The sequence below is a fragment of the Notothenia rossii genome, assembly GCF_949606895.1.
Source record: "Notothenia rossii genome assembly, chromosome: 4".
Classification (NCBI taxonomy): Eukaryota; Metazoa; Chordata; class Actinopteri; order Perciformes; family Nototheniidae; genus Notothenia; species Notothenia rossii.
In genome coordinates, this window is record NC_136902.1 from 71,071,930 (window position 1) to 71,091,861 (window position 19,932).

Below are 19,932 nucleotides of genomic sequence, written 5' to 3' on the forward strand. Positions count from 1 at the left end.
TAGAAATGGGACATTCATGACAAGCTCCCATTATTACAGTCTTCTATCATCTGAGGTAAAGGCCTTCATGAAGGATTTGGGTTAAGCAGTCTTCTCCTGCTGTACCGACAGTCCTGACTTCTGTATATCATATATTTTTGTAAATGAAGGCTGGATGATATTTTAAAAAGAATGCTGACACATGCTGCTTTCTTAGTTTAGAAGAAAAAGGATAAAAACACAACATACAGTATTTTAAACAAGACAACAACATTATTAAACAAACTGTAATTTATCCATTTCCTAAGCGTCTTAGATTTGTTGTTCTTAAGAAATGTGTTATTGGTTCAATAAAGCAGACCTTGGTTTAGTACATTTGAGAGACTATATGTGTTAATTAAGTATTAATATACACAGTAAGTATTCTGTTTACAATCACTGAAAAGTTAACCATGAACTATAATGTTCATCATGTTAAATTACAAAAACCATAATGACCTATTGTGTCCAAACTACTGCACTCACATTCTGCCACACATAAAGGTCTGGGACACTGTCGTATAGAGTCACACAGTATATACAACGCAAGGAAAAAAACTGAATGCATAGTGTATCTGGGATAAAGATGAAAGCAGCATAATTATTGTTAAAATGCATGATATAAAGTCATCTATTTCAACTGTGGTTTCTAATAGCACTACGGTTAAATCAACACTATCTAAACTTCCCACCTAAACTGTCTTTGCACAAATCAAAGAATCTGCTTTCCTTTCGTTTTGGCTCCTCTGCTCTGCCTCATTCATCCCTCTGCTGTCTCAGTGGTCGGACAGCCACATCACGGCACATCACTTTGTTGATGATTAATCCAAAACAGCTAATAGTCGGATGTGTTTCGCACTGACACTGCGTGGGCTGATGGCGTGCGGCTCGCTCTATTTCTCTCTCTTGTAACAGCATGCCAGCTAAGCCCCATGCTCTAAAGAACTTTTCCGATGAAAAGAAGCCCATCTGAGAAGCCCATCCGCGCTAGAATGACAGACAACTTCATGCCTATGAATACTATGAATTATCTAATACATATACAGCATTATTGTTTACTATATCCTTTTCTGCAAGTAACTAGTAAATGTCTTCTGTACTGATGAATTATTACTGACTACAGATGGTTGATGGTGCCAGATTGAGTAGAACGAATTCACCTGGATGATGAGGATAAACAGCACAATGTTTGCCAATAACTACAAGGCAGGGCTAAAACAAATAAGACAGGCATTTCTCAACTGAGAGGAAAAGCAGAGAGAGAGAGAGACATCCCACTGTCAGCTCCCTAGAGGGAGTTACACTGACATGAGGGGGTGTTCACTTTCCCTGTGGTAATTAACACTTCCCTGTAGACCGGGACTGGTGACTAACAGCTTCCTATAAATCACTGTCCCTAAAACTGGAGACAGCCATAGCGACCACAACTAAACATACAGTAAATACAACCTTGTACAATCTGTATAAATCGTTACTACAGCAGAGTATGCATTGTATCTATATCATATTTATGTTTCTACATTTTACTTTATTTCTGTTGTCCTAAGCTGGGACATAACAAAGGTTAAGCAATGATACGGCATCTGAGGGCATAAAGCTACAGCTATGGTGATCGTTTTTCTTAGTAATATGGATCAGCTTGTCATTCTCAGTTGAATTTCAGCAGCACTCGTAAAGATAGTAATGTGGTTCTGGGAGCAGGTGGTGAGTGGTGCAGTGGCTCTTCTCTGTCGGCCTGCCTGCCTGTCTGCAAGCAGAATTATTAATGACAGCTGTTGTTGTTCCTACACATCCACTTCTAACTCCACAAGACAAAAAGTTAGATTTTGTTATCAGCTTATTACTTATTACAAATAAAGATACTGAGGCATGTGACTCATAAATTATACGATTCAAAAGAATAAAATCAGTGGATAGAAAAGACAAGCCTTAGTCAGTTTCACATGCAATTATAATATAGCTTGCTAATTAATATTCAAGCCTGAACTTCTTTTTTAATTAAAATATTAGATAGTTGACCTTGATCTTAAAGCCTAATAACTTTGTCTATATAATTGTGATTTGTAAAAGTCTCCTAAGAAAAGCCAAACCTTCTCTGATTCTGTCCTCTTACATGAGAGACTGCTTTTCTTTGTCACAAAGTCTTGTAAACTGAACATTGTTAGGTTTTGATTATTTGTTTAAACAAAGCAAGACCTTTGAAGATCTCCCCTCTGGCTCTGCACAAATATGATAGGCAATTTTTCTTCTATTTCTGGATATTTCAATAAACTTCACAATTAATTAATTAAAAAGTAATGTTTATTAGTTAATGAAAATGATGTCTAGTTGCAGCTCTGCTGTATAGTAACAATTCACTAAAGTTATATTCTACTGTGAAATATAGTTCATATAAATGTATGCATACGAATGAGCAATACATCTAGCAGGAGGCTTGAGGAAACTATGCTGATCAATCATTCTGCTATTATGAGACTTAAAAAATATCCTCTTTACAAATTCTCTTGTTACTTAGATTATGTCAGTAAGGTAGCCGGACTTCTCCCAGATTTGTAATCACATCCCTAAGTTTCTCATGCTAAACTCAGCTGGAGCATGTAAACACTTGAGCATGTCTGCTTCCTATTCCGTGCTGATGGAGCTCCTGCTTACACAAACCACTGTGCATTCAGCTGACATCAATTAAATCTGACAAGGTAGTCATGTTCTCCACACTGTGTGTGTGCGAGACTCATTTGCATGCCTAAGGCCTGCAAAGTAGTATATCACAGTGACGTTTAAACTGTTAAGGGCTTCACTAGCATGAGTCAGCCTGCTTGTTGTCACAAAAACAAACGTCAGCATATTAGGGTGAACAAACATACAGTATGATAAGCATAAAATAAATGATGTTTGGTTAAAACATATACCTGTTATTCTCTACCTTATCGCATTGTGGTGCCTTACAAAACACATTGTCTAGTTGTATGGTTACTTTTGGTTTAAGTTTTAACTTTAGGAATTAGTTAAATAAGCTTAATACTTCTTACTCCACTGTTCCTTAGAGTTAAACCAGCTACAGTCGGTCCGGCTTCCTGTCTGACTTTGTTATAGCAGTTCACAACCTGGGGGTCGGGAAACCCACAAGGGGTCATGATATGACTAACAAATTAGCAAACAAGAAAAACACGAATTTCTCCAACAGAAAACTTTGTATTTTCTGTGAAATGTCTTCTAATCTTTGCTGTTTTTCTTTCTGTCAAACGTATTGCATTTTTAACAGCCTCTGTAAACTTGAACGTAATAATCTGTTAGTCTGTAACTTAAGCTTTCATTAGACTCCACACAACTTATATCATGCAACCTTTGATGAGCAGTTGCAAGATTTACAAGCAAAAAAGAGCTGGAGGTCTGTGAAAGAGTACCAATGTCCTGACATCACTCCCCTTAGATAATACCAATATCCTATTATTTCATGTTTCATTTGGAGCAACACTACACGACACACGGAGCAGAAACCTTCACTCTGAGGACTCACCAGCGGCTCGGCCATGATGAAGCGGATCTTGCGCTCTGACATTGTGGTGAAGTTGGCGAACAGGCTCTTGAGGACGTACTCGCCCGGCTTGCTCTCCGGGTCAATGCTGATGGGCATCATGGCCGGGGGACCCTTCTCTCCCTGAGGACAGCTGACTGCAGGAATGGGGGGTTTACTGTATCCGTTCCCCACAGGAGAGGCTGCACAAATGACACAAAAAGAACGAAACGTTAAACAATTTTGTTAAGTTAAACATTGCCAACTGAAGCAGAAACGAGTGGGACAAACCACAGATCTGTTGACAAGGAGAGATGGCCAAATAGAGTATTACTGAGAAGCTTCCAAACATGGACATAAAGTTCCCAACATGTTGAACATTCCTGAGGGGAGACTGTCCAAAGGGCACCGGTTTGCCCCGAGTCGGCTCCTTCTTTCTTACTGCTACAGTGAGCAGAGTGCATATGGAAATTAAAACACCACGGCCAGCAGCTGGTGTTTTCATTTCGTACCAAAGATGTCACTGCCCTTTGAGGGAAGCAAAAATCTTGTGCATGTGACCACCCTTCATCCCAGCGTTGTGATGTGGCCCACGTTTAATTACGGATGGCTTGCTTTAGGCCATACAACCAACCAAACTAACACACAAGTTCAAATGTACCTCAGCGTTACACTCTGCTGCTTCCAGACACAGAAGTGCTAAATATAGTAAAGAACTGCATACAAACATCTCATTATAACTCTGAGTTTTATTTAGCTTGAAACTCTACAACCCCTAAATGCACGTCCACTTAACCAAGAGTCGTAAATCTAATGCGTAAAATATTCAGAGAGGACAGAGGAGACTTACTGCCTCACAATGAGAGACACATTGGCTTCAACTACTGACTCCTGAGTGTGTACATGTGTGAGTGTGTGCATGTAATGCATACATGTTACTGGAAAGAAGTCACCTCACTAGTGGCAAATTCCTGCCTGTACTTTGTCAGGAGCACATATGGATCAAAATTAGAAGTGGAATTCCTATTAGAAAGCGGGTTTGGTTAGAGCTTAATAACATAGTAAATTCTAAGATCTCAGCCTTGCTGTATTTTTGGGCTTAGTAGTTTTGCTAAGTATTCAGGAGGCCTTACAATCACGTTAAAGCACAACACCTGCAGACCCGATGAACTTTGAAATTGAAGTCATTCGTGTTCATGTATTCGTGTTGTGACAAGACAAAAAGCTGAAGTCTGTATTTAGCAGATGAAACAGATAAGTGGTAATTTAATTGAATGACTTCTGCAGTCTGCCAAAGAGTAGTTCAAAGCAGGGACAAACATTTATTTGAGGAAGGTGAAAAGATCTCTAATGCTCTAACGCTAAACTGGTTTACTCAAAACGATCAACTTGTTACAGTAAGTTAAAGGAAACTGCACACAAAACAACAGTCAAATGAGATACAGTACACATCAGTGTGTTGTGCAGAAAAAATAGTTGAAAAAGTTCCTATCAGCATTTTTTAAGAGGCTGTCGAGTAAAGAGTATGCATCTCTGACAAAGCTGCACGGGACAGATGAAGACACTGTTGAATCAGTAAACAAGTCTTCTTCTCGAGATCTTTTCAGGACACGAGGAGCTTGGATAATCTGTCAAGGAATGCCCAGCATGTTTGACAATGTCCAATGGCTTTCAGAACATGTGGCAACTCAGCACCTACCCAGGCCCTTGATGAAGCTGATGACGCTGGCCTTACTCCAGCACACAGCCGTCCCGTCCATAGTGGGGAAGGAGGAGATGGTATCCAGGTTTGTTCTGAATCAAGACAAATGCTTGCTAGAAAAATCCACCAACGTCCATGTCTTGTGGATCAGCTGGTACTGTCCAGCTGGGCATAGTTTCCATGGCGCGCAGAGCCAACGGCGGGTGTGTTTTAAAATGTGGGAGTAGTGTTTGGTACGGGAGACCACGCAATCTCTCACTCCCTCACTCCCTCTCCTACTCCCTGTTTGTGAGCTGCTTCGGCTATGGCTTCCTCTAGCCTTGTGACCAGCCAGTGCCTTCCAAGAGTGAAGGTCAGGCAGGGATTTTTAGCTGAGGCACAGCTCAGTGATGAGGTCCAACATGCAATGGTGGCATAGTTGTGGGACTATATTTAACCCGGTGTACACACTATACTGACGGAGCAACCCTCCCCTCTCCTAACCCTCTGACAGCACGAGGGTCAGACCACCCCAGTGTAAACACCATTGATTTTGCACTGCTTCGGCACACTCAACCTTTTTAAAAAAAAATGTGTTCTTCTTGTGTGTCCGTCATCCACACCAATCAGAGGTGCTGTGCTCCACATGTACCAGCCATTGTTAACCAATCATAAGTGGCCCATGATAGAAGGTGATAGACAGATTGATCCAATCACCTGCCAAGTATTTTTGAAAGTGCCTGCCCTTTCCAAATGGCTTCCAATGGAGCTTTCCTAGAAGGTTTGGTGAAACAAACCATCTGAGTCAGGTTAGTAATGCTCCATCACATGTTTTACATCTATTACAGGGTGAATCTTAAACTGAAGCTTGACTTTAAAGCAACCCAACGGAAGTTTCATGTAAGTTTAGTTCTTTCACTCGTAGCTCGTGCTGCGGGGGTGCTAGAGACAGGAGCACGTTGATGCAACCTTTCTAGCCGGATATATGGCCGCATTTTACAATAAACTTCCGTTGGGTCGCTAAAAAACAAATATCGCAAATCGAATCGCAATTGCAATATTTGTCGAGTTAGATCTTAATACTCCCACGCCAATTGCTTAAAATAAGAGGTAAAGAAAGCAACCAGTGTGAATATTCTGCCCTGTCTGTTGCTGTGGGCGCTGTACTAAGACTCTCAGACAGGACATGTGACTCTGCAAACAAGGAGCTGGGGCACAGTGTGCATTACATCATTGCCATGCTGAAAACACCCTGAGCATGGTGGTGCTCCCGAGAGGACAATGCAAACAGGCTAACAAGTGTCTCTCTTACACACACACAATCAAACACATACACATGAGTAAAAAAAGAAAGAATGCAGTTCACTACATGCCTCCACAGAGACTGTGCCTCTGGGTAAACAAGCACTTTAGCAGTCGTTTGTGAACAGAGTGGCTGGATATTTAGATACCACTGACCTCCTTTACTGGACTGGAAATTCCAGTGTCAACCTAGCCCTTTGGGAGTATGTAGTCCAGCTGCTGTGAGAAACATTGACTCTGCATTTATGTGGGAGAGGAATGGGTAATACAGGCTTTGACCAATGCAAAACATTGCTCTCTAAATCGTCTCCTCCACCACTGTACAGTATTAATATTGCATACTTAAAGATTGGGTATAAAGGCGCACTGTTCTTAGATGCTCCAACAAAGATGGCCTTTAGTAAAAAAGGGTTTGCGTCATGTAACGTAATGAGCTGGAAAATGTTGTCGTCAGGTTTTGGGTCATAAAGTTTTAGGTCAAAGGAAACAACCAGAGTCCCTGTTAACAACCAGACGTGCCACACTAACTATATTCCAGAATAAGTCACTAGAGCTCACATTTAATCTATGACTCAAATTGGTTCTTGGAATGCTTTCAGGAGTTTAAATATTTTTCCTGAAAGATTGATCAAAAAAGGAGTCAACAGCTGGTGCCAATGAAGCAACAACATCATTCAACTAAAACTTTACCACAAGTTCACAGTTTGAGTGTCCCAAAATAAACAAAACTAGAGTGAGAAGAGTGGTTACAGACCTATGCGGGAAGCAGATTAAAATGTCAGTCCCAAATTATTGACCATCAGTCCTGTTTTAGCAGGCTGACATCATGCTGAAAACAGCCGCCTGCTGTGAGAGAGCGTCCCATTTATGAAAACGCCAGCATCTGTCTCTTGCAGCTACACGTTAGGGACTCTTTTGAGATTTCATTCAGCATTGATTAACTATTTTTAGCTCTTCAAAACAAGAGCACGAGCATCACATTGCACAACAGTTGCAACAGACCAAAATGTGGGAAATTAATCAAAAACTTGGGCATGATACAGTAGCATGTAATAACAGAGATAACAGACCTGGAGAACAACATGATTGACTTCTCAAAGCTTACTGGCTCACTGCAAACCATCTCCTGCTCTGATTGGATGATGGCGGACCGGCCTTCAGGCATTTTTTAACACCAAACCCTGTGCTGCTGCTGCACAATGACAGTTCTGTGCTGCTGGTTGTCAATGTTTGATTAGAGCTGGACACACCAGAGAGCACTGTCTAAAGGACCCTGACTCTGTTTACTTCGTGGTCAGAGTGCAAACAGACAGCAGGAAACACACTGTCGTTTTCAGGCACTTATTAAAACCTGATCAGTTATTACTTATTATATATACAACATTTAAAAGATACATATTCAATACCAGCAATAAATATGTCTGGAAGTTAGATTTGTATCAACTAGATTGTCCCTGTTGCCATCTCGTGATTCATTACGTAACAGCTCTTGTACATGGGAGCAGAGGGATGAGATTAGGAGATCACATATTAAATGAAAAATGTTAAACGCATAGCCGTGGGTTGCCGCTGATAAAGTGCAATCATGAGTGCCTGTACATTTATCTGCAATGTGATGCACTCTGAGGATTATGCAACATCATCGGAGGATGGCTAAATGTTGACAAGCACAGCATGTTCCACGGTACTGTATCTCCTTTCATTCAGATTCTATGCAAGGGCCTTCAGGCTGCAGAAGACATGTAGCATAATAACTTACTTCAGATCTTAAGTATTGTAACATGTCAGATATGGCTTTATGGTAAATGGTAAATGGACTGCACTTATAGCGCTTTATGCAGTCTTTAAGACCCCTCAAAGTGCTTTACATACTACATGTCATTCACCCATTCACACCCAATCATACAGAGCAGTGTACCTTACTCAGGACCTAACATTCACACACACTCACACACCGTTGGCCATGCCATCGGGAGCAACTCAGGGTTAAGTATCTTGCCCAAGGATACATCGACATGTTGACTGTACGGGCTGGGATCGAAACCACAACCTTCTGGTTGAAAGACGACCGCACTCCCTCGCAGCCACAGTCCCTAAATTGTAATTAGTAATCTAAACTGCAGGCTGTGTATCATAAACTTAGTTCTCAAATCCTTGTATGACTACCCATTTCTCCACCTTCCTGTTTGTTCGTTTTTTCAAAGATAATTTTTCTTCAAAGTCCGCCTACTCATATCTTACATAAAACAGAGTTATGCCATGATCACATGCAGAGATGCGTCCTATCTCATCCTCACGGGCCACAATGGGAGGCAGGGGAGCTGCAAACTCTGGACAGAATAAGAAACAAAGCTGAAGCTCCACTAATCCTATTACTGTGCCCTTGCACCTCATAAGAGCTATTTAGACTCTGTCTGAGACTCATAGACTAAAGTAATATAAGGCTAGATTTTAAAGCAGGAGAGATGACTTGCTGAATCACCATTAGCAGAGTGAACAGAACAGTACACAGGTTAATCACAGGAGGAGTAACTGTACAACAATGTTGTGCACCCATGTATAATGAGCAGCTTCTTCTTAGCTATTAAATACTGCTGGATACTTGGATTTATGTCCCTGGCTGTTGCCATGAGACAACTGAAAACCTTGTGGAGTGTGGTGCTCAGTTGCTTAAAGTAAAATGCTTCCAACTTTGCAGCAACTGGCAAGCTGAAGACTAAAACACATTCAGCTCTATCTACAACAAGCAACAGCACATCCCGGTCAGACCACAACAGGAACAAGAGGCTCCAAAGTCAGGATCCCAGTAGAGCTGCAGCCTCAGACAGCCACTCAGCTCTGTCAGCTGAGGACAAACAACACAACAACAAGAGACGAACTGCTACTCACTGCCGCTCCACGATTTCAGCAAGGACTTGATGCTGATTTCAAAGAAGCCTGAGTCCTGCTGGCTGGCCATGGCTGCAGCTTCCCGTTGACTGTCCCCCTCTACTTTTGGTTTCCCTACAGTAGCAGCGGCAGCAGCAGCAGCAGCTGAGCTGGGACCAGCAGGTAGTGCCTGCTGTCACCTCTCTGTGACGCACTCAATGCCGTGCTGACAAGACCCTGAGCAAAACACACAAGCACTGCTTCACCCCTCCTCTTGTGTCCTGTCCTTGGCTATCAGCCCTCACTCTCTCCTTCCTTTCACACTCTCTCGACATCTCTCTCTCTCTTTCTCTCCCTGAAAAGCTGTGGCAGGCAGTGGGCGGCAATGCAAGCTCCCTTTAAATAACTGCGCGGAGGCTGAGAGTGCAGGAAGCAATCCTCTTAGCAGAGTGCAGTTAATAATAACTACTGTTTGTCTGCGTGCAGGGCCTGATAACGATGACAGAGCTGGGTTTGTGCGTCTTTCAGCGTGACAGGAAGCATCTGACAGGCTGCAGCACTGACAGAGGAGATGGACAACGAGGGAAGCACAATTTATACATGTAACAGGCGACATCTGTGAGGACAGTGAAAAGAAGAGGGCACTAAAGTGATCATCAAGCAGACAGGATTAACTGCACACAAGGGATCTGCATGGGATCAGGGGCTGACTGTTGGTTTTTTACCTTTGTATGTCTTTAACCTGGTTTATTTCCTCCAAAAATTGCCATTATTTGTATCAATAAATAGAGAAAAGTGTTCCAATGGTCAAGGTGACAAATTAAGCATTCCTATTTTGGCCGTGAAGTCCAAAAGTAGTCCTTTGAAAAAGTAAATTCATTTTAAATCTGCCAGCTTCATACTTTGATTAAAATTACTTATAAACCAATATCATTCATTCCTCTTTAAAACTGTATTTTGTTCAACATAATATAAATAAATGAATAAGCACATTTTTTGTACCAATGCTGAAAATGTGATGAAACCCATCTACATTATATATTTTCCAGTCAAACATTAAAATTCCTTCTTTTTTTTTCCATGCCATTAAATCTAATTCAGTCATCTGACTGCATTTTTATAAAAATAAATGTCCTCGTTGCTTTTTTCTGGATGTGTAACAATTCAAACAAACACTTGCTATGTAAAGATCAGATCCATGTCATCAACATATGGACTATAAACACACCCGCCAACCCCCCTTCCTCCGCTGCCGCTCAGAGCTCTTAGTATAATCCTATCAGAAGTCTGTCTGTCCAACCAGCGACAGCCAGGCACTTGCCCTTCATTACATAACACACACTGCGATGAAGAAGCCATCACTGGCTGCACTGTTTAGTAAACACACATTTCAGGGGCTCAGGCCCTGACTATACCCTGCTGGCAGTATTGCTGACTGCCCCTTACAGTGCCTCTGTGTATATAATCCCAATTTCCTGCCCACAGCAGTGAATTTGTTTTTTTAAATGTGGCATTGCTAAATAAACCACCATGTACAAAGTGCTGTTGTGACTTGTGCCATCATTTATGACGGTTGTTTTTGCAACTTGTTACGCTTGCTCACAAGTGACACACTCACTCATTTTGTCACGCCATAAATTATTACCACTCCACGGAATGAAGTCTGAGTCTTTCTTTTGAAACATGACTGGGGACAATGTGTGTACAGTTTGACGGTTATGCAAATACAGAATATACAAAATATGAATTAAAGGAAGTAGAAATGTGTTTTAATTTTTTTTTTAAATGAACGAATAACCACCTTAAGCTGGATAGTATGTGGAGACAGAGCTTTGAGGCTCATAATGAAACGGTGAAATTAAGAGAGCTCCAAAAGCTTACGTAAAGTGGTGTGTGACACAATTCACATTATGATATACTGTAGTTGGTATGATATACCTTTCACACACTCAGTGGTGCATCCATCCATGTTGTCTTTTTAGCATGCCTTTATCAAATCTATTGATAGAACATTATAGCTTATTTTATATTCAGATGTTGCCAGTATATTTCCTCTAAAAGCAAACATACATCCATTTAACACAGTGAGTCGATATCAGCATTTGAACTAGATTGTACAGTCTTATTCTAAGAGCACAGACTCTTTATAAACAACTATTATGTGTTCTGATAAAGTTGAGGAAAATGCAAAGCGACTATGTTCTCAGATATGATTTGGGCATGTTTAGAAATCTTAGATCTCGATAAAAACTGAACATAAACACTGATAGGGCATAATGATAGTGTTATCAGTGCAAATTTGACCAATTATGGGCAATTGCTTGGCCCATTATGGTCACAGCAAACAGAGGTCAGCTCAAATGGTTTCCTTAAATACTGAGGAAACAGTTCACTTCCCTGACCTATCCATCAGTTATAATCTGGTTAGCCTGACTTGTCCAGCGAGAGGCCCTCAGGGAAAATGGTTATGCAATTCCTGACTTGAATAATCTTAAAAAGTTCAAATGGAGGCATCCCCTAAACGTTCTATTATTGGAGAAGTAGTTGTTTATGTAGCTGTCTCTGAGAGAGATTTGAGGTGACTGTAGTATGGGAGCCATTCATCAGGCAAAAATCTAAACTGTCAAAGCAGATCAAAGAGTAATAGATACCAGAGAGGAAAACTCAATGTTATATGATGTTAGAATAACCAAGAGAGCATAACGCGAAAATATCAGACTACCTTTATCTGGATAGCTCTAAACTTGTCAGCAGAAATGTGACCAAATATTTAGACATAAAGCACTGACTGTCACACTGGATATAACCCGTGTCACTTCTTAAGCAGAAATCTGCTTCAGTAATACTTCCATAATAACCTAGCTTTGCAGGTCTGTTTATTGGCAGCTTCATCAGCGGCAGATTTGAAGCAACACTTGCAACAAGTGAATACATCTGCAAAGCATTGCTCATTCCAGAACATTTGCCCTTAAATAGGTTTTAGGTGGACGACGGCTCGGACACATTAAGCACTTATTAAAAGCATTATCAGGCTCTGATGAAGGTAAGGAATGTGAGCTATGTCTGTCCAGGTCAGCCATCTTTGTGGTTATCAGGCTTAAACACTTGACTCCCTGTTACCCCTACTCTCTACCCCTGGCCAATCTAGTTTCTTCTTCTCTTTCTTGGTCACATATTCTTTAATGTCCCTATGTACTTTAAGACAACAACTTAACAGACATTTAAGAAAGTGAGGTCAGATACAAAAGCAGATTTGGTACAATGAGCTCAGCTAAATAAAATCAAAAAAAGTATGGTATTCTTGCACTGTCGGACTCCATTATTAACAAGCCATCAGATTTCAGGTGAGTATGATAAATACAAGAGGGAGGTGAGGCATTTCACAAAGCGATGGTATTAGTAGCTGACATTCTTGTTTTGCCTCTGCACAGCAATTTTCAATCAAACACGTTTCTGCCAGATTAAAAACTAAATTCTTGAGGTAATTACGGGCGCTTGACAGAGCCAAAGCGGTACCTACTTTCGAGAATGGTGGGCCTCTTCTTGTAGCGCATCTTTTTGAACTTCCCTCTGAAGTCCCTAGCTGGGAATGGATCCAGAGGTGAGCTGGCAATGCGCCCCGGGACAACCTCATCGTGTCCCTCAGAGCAATCCGTCTCACTCTCTTCTAAAGACATGTTGGATGGCAGGGAGCCCTCAGATACTTCTGTCATTCTTCCAAAGAAGACATTTGAAGTTGTGCCAGGTTTCTCCCTCTTTTCTTTAGTGTAGTGTCTATTTGTTGCTCTTCCTTTTCTTTCCTCAGAAACTCCTCTTGGTCGGGCAGCAGATCTGCAGCCACAGCTGTCAGCCTCGGTTTGCTGATGTGTTTTAACCCCTGCACTTGTCAGGGCAGTTCAGCAAGTTACAGTAACATTCATGAATTGGGCAGGTATAGGATTACTGAGACAGCCCCTCCTCTTTTCAGCAAAAAAATCAACAGGCAGAGAAGAGAGGGGCAAAGTCATTACTGAAGAGGGAGGGAGAGGGGAAAAGAGGCCACTCTGACAGCTACAACATCCCGCCTACTGTAAGCCCACGAGGCATTCCTGAATAAATATCCTGTATTTGTCTTGGAGTCCTCACATCAAAGTCTAAACACTCAAGGCTTGCTTCTGGCAGCGTAAATGAGGCGCAAACTAATTTCTTGAATTTCATGTGCTGTATTTTCAAGCTGCAGAAAAACGCCCCTTCACATTCAGAGCTGTTTGATAGAGAAAAAAAATCCTTAACATGAACGGGAGAAAGTCCTCAGTGGATCCATCATTGGTTCAGTTAAAACATCAGCACATTCTCAACACTTTCTTCAAAATCCAGTCCTGCTGAGGTTGACTTCCCACCACTCTATTTCCTGCTGTTTATGGCGGCTGTCATTCACGAGAGGTGTGAAGTAACACGTAAATCCAGAGAAACTTTCACACAGTCTGAAGCTTATGCTCTATTCAGTCTTTTCAACCACTGACGTGAACACTAACTGGACACACCTACAACATGAACCAGTTTTTCCAAGTCTGACCTACATCTAATACAAACACCCTGTGTTAGCGCGTGAGGTGAAGGCGTTTTCTGTTTTAGGAAGAAACCACAGTTAGAACATGGAACAACCAGACTATACAATCTGTTTTCACGTCACTGATGAGTTTTTTTCAAGAATTTGTGTTGCAGAACAACACAGAGCAATGTAGCCACCATTAAAACGTCAAACATGACTGAATATGATTAACTTCAGAGCTGACTGAACATACAGAGTATGTCAAAGAGAACAGCAGCACAACAGGGAGCCCCTGGTTTCCAGTCTAATGAGTCCAGCAGTTCACTTTTCATCCACCTGTCAAAGAAAAGGTAGCCTAAATAAAACAAAGGAATGCTTCTGCAGCAGCGCACTACACACAACTGTCAAAAACAACAAAGAACATTCTTCTTGACGTACTTAAAAAACATCCTTCAGGACAAGAATCATCATGTTGTTATAGTAAGTAAAAAAGCAAAGAAAAAGGTGTCTTCACAAAATCTAAAGACATGCTTTGTGTTTTGGGTTGAAAGACAGGATCAAAAGTCAATACACCTCCAGCAGGAATCCTTTTCAAACACATCTTCATAGCCACCAAAACACAAACATACCACACAAGTCATGTTTTCCTACGCTAAGACCATTCCAGTTAGAATGAGCATGCTTCTTTTTTCACATTTTAAGTTTTTTGATTTGTGTGTTGAATAGCATTTTTAGGATTTACTTTTTACATTTCTACTTTTACTTTAATCAGAAATTATTAATCGCTCACTCAGGGCTCACTAAGTAAATGCACCGTGTCTCACTAACTGTCTTCACATTCAAGATTTTTGTATTAAAAAAAGGAAATAATACAAATCTTAAATAATGAGAGAGCTGAAAAGAAAGTAAGTAGCTGGGACACATGCTATTGTGTAGTATTACTGTAAGTGTCACGAGCTAGCAAAGGATGTTGCAGTAATAGTGCACCCTCTAGTGTTCAACCGAAATACACAGACATGTATCTTATAAACCAGGGGTGTCAAACTCAATTTCATCACGGGCCACGTAGGAATTATGGTTGCACTCAAAGGACCGGTTGTAATTTTAAGACTATATCAAAATACATAAATAAATATTTCATATATATAAAATAATGCATTATATTACATGATTACCTCTGCATTGGATTATTATCTGACAGGGTAATAACTTCATAATTAACTACATCTGAAAGCAGAAGTCTAGGGCAAGTAATTGCAAGTCTCTTCAGTGAGAATGTCACCAAATGATTTAAAAATAAAAGTCAAATTCTGGAAGAAAAGAAAAGTAAAAAATAATAAATAAGTGACATTTTGAAAAAAAAAGTGACATTTTGAAAAACAAAGTGACATTTTGAAGAAAAAAAAGTGACATTTTGAAAAACAAAGTGACATTTAAAAGAAAAAAAAGTGACAACAAAAAAGTCAAATTCTGAGAAAATGGGAAGTTCTAAGAAAAAAGGCATATTTTGAAGAAAAAAAGTCAAACTTGAGATGCATTGTGGGACATGTAGTTTATGGGCAACGTGCTTCTGTAAATCGCCATGTAACCGTATAATAAACATATTATATTCTTTCAGAGCTCTTGTGCCACATACAATGAAGTTGCGGGCCGGATTTGGCCCCCGGGCCTTGAGTTTGACAAGCCCTGTTATAAACCTTCGCAACTGCAACCAGCCCTGAGGTGTACTACTGACAACATAAAAATGTGCAGTTATTTGCTGAGTCAATTAATAACCTACATCCGGATAAAGAAACGATCATCATTCAGAAGGAAATGCATCATATGACTGGGTTTTTATAAGCTTATATTTACTATTATTTCTTTTCATTTTTCAACAACTACAAACTTGTAAGAAAACAGACCAGCTTTTTTATCAAATGTTCTAACTAAATGTGAATTGTTTCAAATATATTAACATGATTTTACAGATTAAGATGTGACAGTGGTTATTATAGTATAGCAACTAACAAGTATATTTCAACCTATAAAATAGCAACAAAACTAGGACAGTACTCTATGAATTGGTGGCAAATGTCAACCCGATCAGATCCGTGATCAATAATGCTGAAAACAATGGGGGAAAAAATAATTATATATCAGCAGTTCTTTTATTAAGACTTTTTTCAAGTCTAAAAACTAAAGAAACCAATTAAGTTGACCGATTAAAGATAAGATAAGTTCTACTGTGTCTATGTTTGTCTCATTGCATGTGTGAGAATGTGGAGCAGAGCAGAACGGCCTGGACTGAGAAACAAGGTCGGCACGGCCACTGAAATACTCTCTGGCTGAGACACAGAGCTGTTACCATGGTGAGACACATTTATATTGGCACAGGTAGAGAGCACACCAAGCTGAATAATTGATAGATATCAGGCGCTAAAGTTAGCACAAACCAGCTGAAGGTTAATGCTATGCTCACGGACTGTAGAATAGCACACCCATGCAACACGTGGTCAAACAGGCAGCAGCCCACTGTGGGAAGTGAAGCTAGCTACAGATGACTGTTACCTAACACAACTTCAAGTGATACAAATATCCATGTATATAAAAGTGCCACTGGTGTGCGTTTTACTTATCTGTTTTCTCTAGACGTTCAAAGAACAAGCAGCTTTAAGCTACTGTGCAGTGGTGCTGTTTAAACATTTACAAATCTCTCGAATGCTAAGTGGAAGGACTTTGCATAATGACTTAATAATGCCACATGGGATCAAGACTGTGAAGCTTTTACAAGTTTTTCAGGTCATGCTTGCTCCATCTCTGGATCTTGGCTATTTGATCCATCAAACTCCACGTTTATTATAACGTCACATAACAGGTGGAAACAAATGGGCACCTGTCCTCTGTGCAGGGTTAGATTAATACACATAAGGACTATTCAAGGGCTACAAACAAGCCCACAATCTGCACCTGTTCCCTGGTCGGCCGGCCTATTATCAAACTGGAGAGGGAGGGGCTTCATACTGAACACATGCAGCCACTGTGGCCTCTGAAAACAAGAGACCAGGTGAGGTGAACACAATGCGTATCCACTTACAGGAGGTGATTATGTCCTTACGGGTTTGTGCCTCAACAGAAATTCGTAGCTTTTGGTGGGAATTTATGTAATTCTCCTGATGGATGTTTGAATGTTTGGCCAATGTCGGCATGGTACTAACTGTTAATTACATTTTCATCATTGATTCAGCCTTTTATTGCCCAGGGCAGGGGTTTATCTGAGGAAGTCAGAAGGGATTAAAAATATCAAAAAGGAAAGACTTAAGTTATGTTTTTACATCCTTCATTATATCCACTGCCTACACAGGCATGCACAGACTCTGTTGTGAGGGGGAGCTACTCTCTCCTAAAGAGGCCTCGATAATGTTATTGGATGTGGTTCAAATGAAAACCCTTAAAATGTTTATTCTGTACTTTTAATGGTACGAGGTGCAGGCCTGTTTTTCTTAATTAAACAAGTCAGCTTAAAGAAAAACATCTTTGCACTGACTTTAAAATTACAGTATTATAGATCAGTATTGACAGTAGGGATATAACTATTTTTGATGGAAAGTTTGACAGAGTTTTCATGTCAGAAACTTTTTAGGTTGGCATTAACATGCAAAACAATAGTCTTTACTGTTGCTATTAATGTCAAGTCAGATTAGGTGAACATTATTTACGGTGCTCTTTTACACAAATAAACATTTGTTCTGTTTGTTTACCAAAAACCGTACCACACAAAATAATGGGGGGGGAGTCTATCTCTCCATGGTCTCGATGCCTGAAGTAGTCAATAACTAGGAATGGGGCCTCTAAATAATTGTAAAGTTTTCGAATATTTTTCCCATCTGAAGTATCATGAAGGAGGTTGATGGAAGGAGAAAAGTTCATTTAACGGCCAATAGCTACAGGCAATGAAGAGACCCACTTAATGATTGTGCCACAGTTATTGATCAGACTATTCTTTCATTGGTGTTTCCTTCTTTCCAACGCAACGCCCTCTACGTTTTTACTTTTACGGACACCTAACTTAGAGAGAAATGTTTATAAAGTAAAGTATTCCGTGTTAGAGTAAAACACACACTTTAGTAACTTCAAGTTAACTCTGAATTTCGGACTGCAGGTGTCACGCAGATGTACAAAGGAACACAATGCTTCAGGATTGGTTTTCTTTTAGAAAACATGTCAAAACTAAACGACATTTTAGACTTCTTATCATTCAGTTGTATTTACAACATCTCGAAATGCGATTTAACAACAGTACAACTCGAACCTAGAGCACTATACCACGGCACTATAACTCATGAAAGGCCTGAGAGTTTTCTTCTGGCATGAAAACAACACAATACGGTTACAGCGCCATAAAATGAGGTGCACAAACTTCAACAGACGTGCCAACGTTTGAAAATATGATAAATACCTTCGGCTACAGCAGGTGCTTTTGCTTTGCTTACTCCATCTCCACTCGAGAAGTGAGTCAAAGTTTGAGCCTCAGCGTCCCTCCAGGCGATCCACTTGTTCGGATGCACTTCTCCGCTCGGTGTCCTCCTCCATCAGCTCTGAGACAGACTCCGCCCCCAGCAGGCCCCTGCTCATGTCCTCCTGAATAATGAAAATCATGCAAAGCATCGGCTTTCCTCTGCACGCTGACCTGGCTCGGGGCCATGTCAGCGCCCTGTGGAGGGTCTGACTACACATCATAGAGGCTTCAATACACCGAGTTAAACATATCAGGAAACATTTAAGCATGGTGCTCCACAGTCACAAGAAATGTAATAGACAGTCATATGGAAAAAATGATTTATTCAATGCATTATTAATTAGTTGGGTTGGCCTATTTATTATTAGTAGCCTAAGGTCATTAGCCTATCATATCGAAATAATAAATAAAAAGCCTTGCTAATGTATTTCAATTCATTTTTGCAACTTTTCTTAGCTCCTTTTTATCTGTATGAAAACAGCTAATTAAGGTTGGTTTGCAGCACTTCTCCCTCGAACGGGCTTAAGCCTTCTACACAAAACATAACTCAGCAGGAAATAAATCCCCATATAAACACCACATCAATACAAGAACAGAATCAATGTTACAATATAGGTACCTGAAATACAATAAAAAAATATATATATTACGACAACTGATCCCTCTTCGATAACTGTATCAAAAGTGTGTCCACATCTTGAGTCATTTGTGGATATAATGCTGCAAACATAACATATTTACAGTACACAGAACTGTCATATAATGAGTTTACACACTTAACGAGCCTCCTGGCTTGTCAGCCATTTCTACACTTACACAAATGTTTAATGGTTGCACAACAAATCAATAAGAAAGGAATATAAAGGAGGAATATAAACTGTAAAAATGATAATGCTAGCCAATTGCCTTGCCTCAAACTAAAGAATATGGAAGCTGCAAATGCCACGTAAACCAAAATATAGTATAATGTGTATTGAATTGATGTGTACAGTGAGTCATACCCCTCTTTCAATTTCAGGGAAATTATTTTAAAAAGTCCAGCAGATGGCGTTAAAGAACATGATAAGAGAGAAAATATGTTCAAAGAGAAAAAGGTGAAAGCAGCACCACTGACCTGTATGCTTGGAAAACAATAATGATGAGGATTATGAATACCGAATAATAATGTACAGAATAATGGGAGAATTAGTGTTGGAGAGTGTACATAATTCAACTTTAAACACCTACACTTCCTGAGAAAGTACCATCTACAAATATCTCTCAGGGCTCTTATACATGGGTCAGAAGTAAATAAAAATAAGGTCTTGCTTTTTGAAAAGTGACTGTGATATGTGAACTCAGAGCCTCATAGAGACACAGCTGCTGCTGTTAAGAGCAGATCTCCTGACAAGGCCGGTATGCAGTTCAATGGCTGGCCATCAACATCTTACTGTTTTAGCACTCAGGGAGAGCAAGCTACTGATTCAAGATGATAGGATGCCCGGGAGCTCTGTCTAGACCAGAACAACACAATTGCTTTG

General features: G+C 40.3%; 2 protein-coding genes across 6 annotated transcripts in view; one reads left to right on the plus strand and one right to left on the minus strand.

Moving 5' to 3' along the window:
* Nucleotides 1-18,475, minus strand: part of frya (furry homolog a) — a 53,282-nt gene extending 34,807 nt beyond the window's left edge. The window contains exons 1-2 of one of the 5 annotated variants that reach the window (XM_079675641.1): nucleotides 18,353-18,475; nucleotides 3,536-3,735 (exon numbers count right to left, since the gene is read on the minus strand). In XM_079675641.1, coding sequence (XP_079531767.1) covers nucleotides 3,536-3,655 — 120 coding nt within the window. In that variant the 5' untranslated portion in view covers nucleotides 3,656-3,735; nucleotides 18,353-18,475. Of the gene's footprint in view, nucleotides 1-3,535; nucleotides 3,736-5,231; nucleotides 5,546-9,404; nucleotides 9,669-12,903; nucleotides 13,192-18,352 lie in introns of those variants that run through there. The other 4 variants (XM_079675638.1, XM_079675639.1, XM_079675640.1 and 1 more) reach the window with 4 other exon arrangements.
* Nucleotides 1-19,932, plus strand: part of LOC307038037 (stromal interaction molecule 1-like) — a 358,279-nt gene that overhangs the window by 101,917 nt on the left and 236,430 nt on the right. The gene's annotated exons all lie outside the window — the stretch shown is intronic.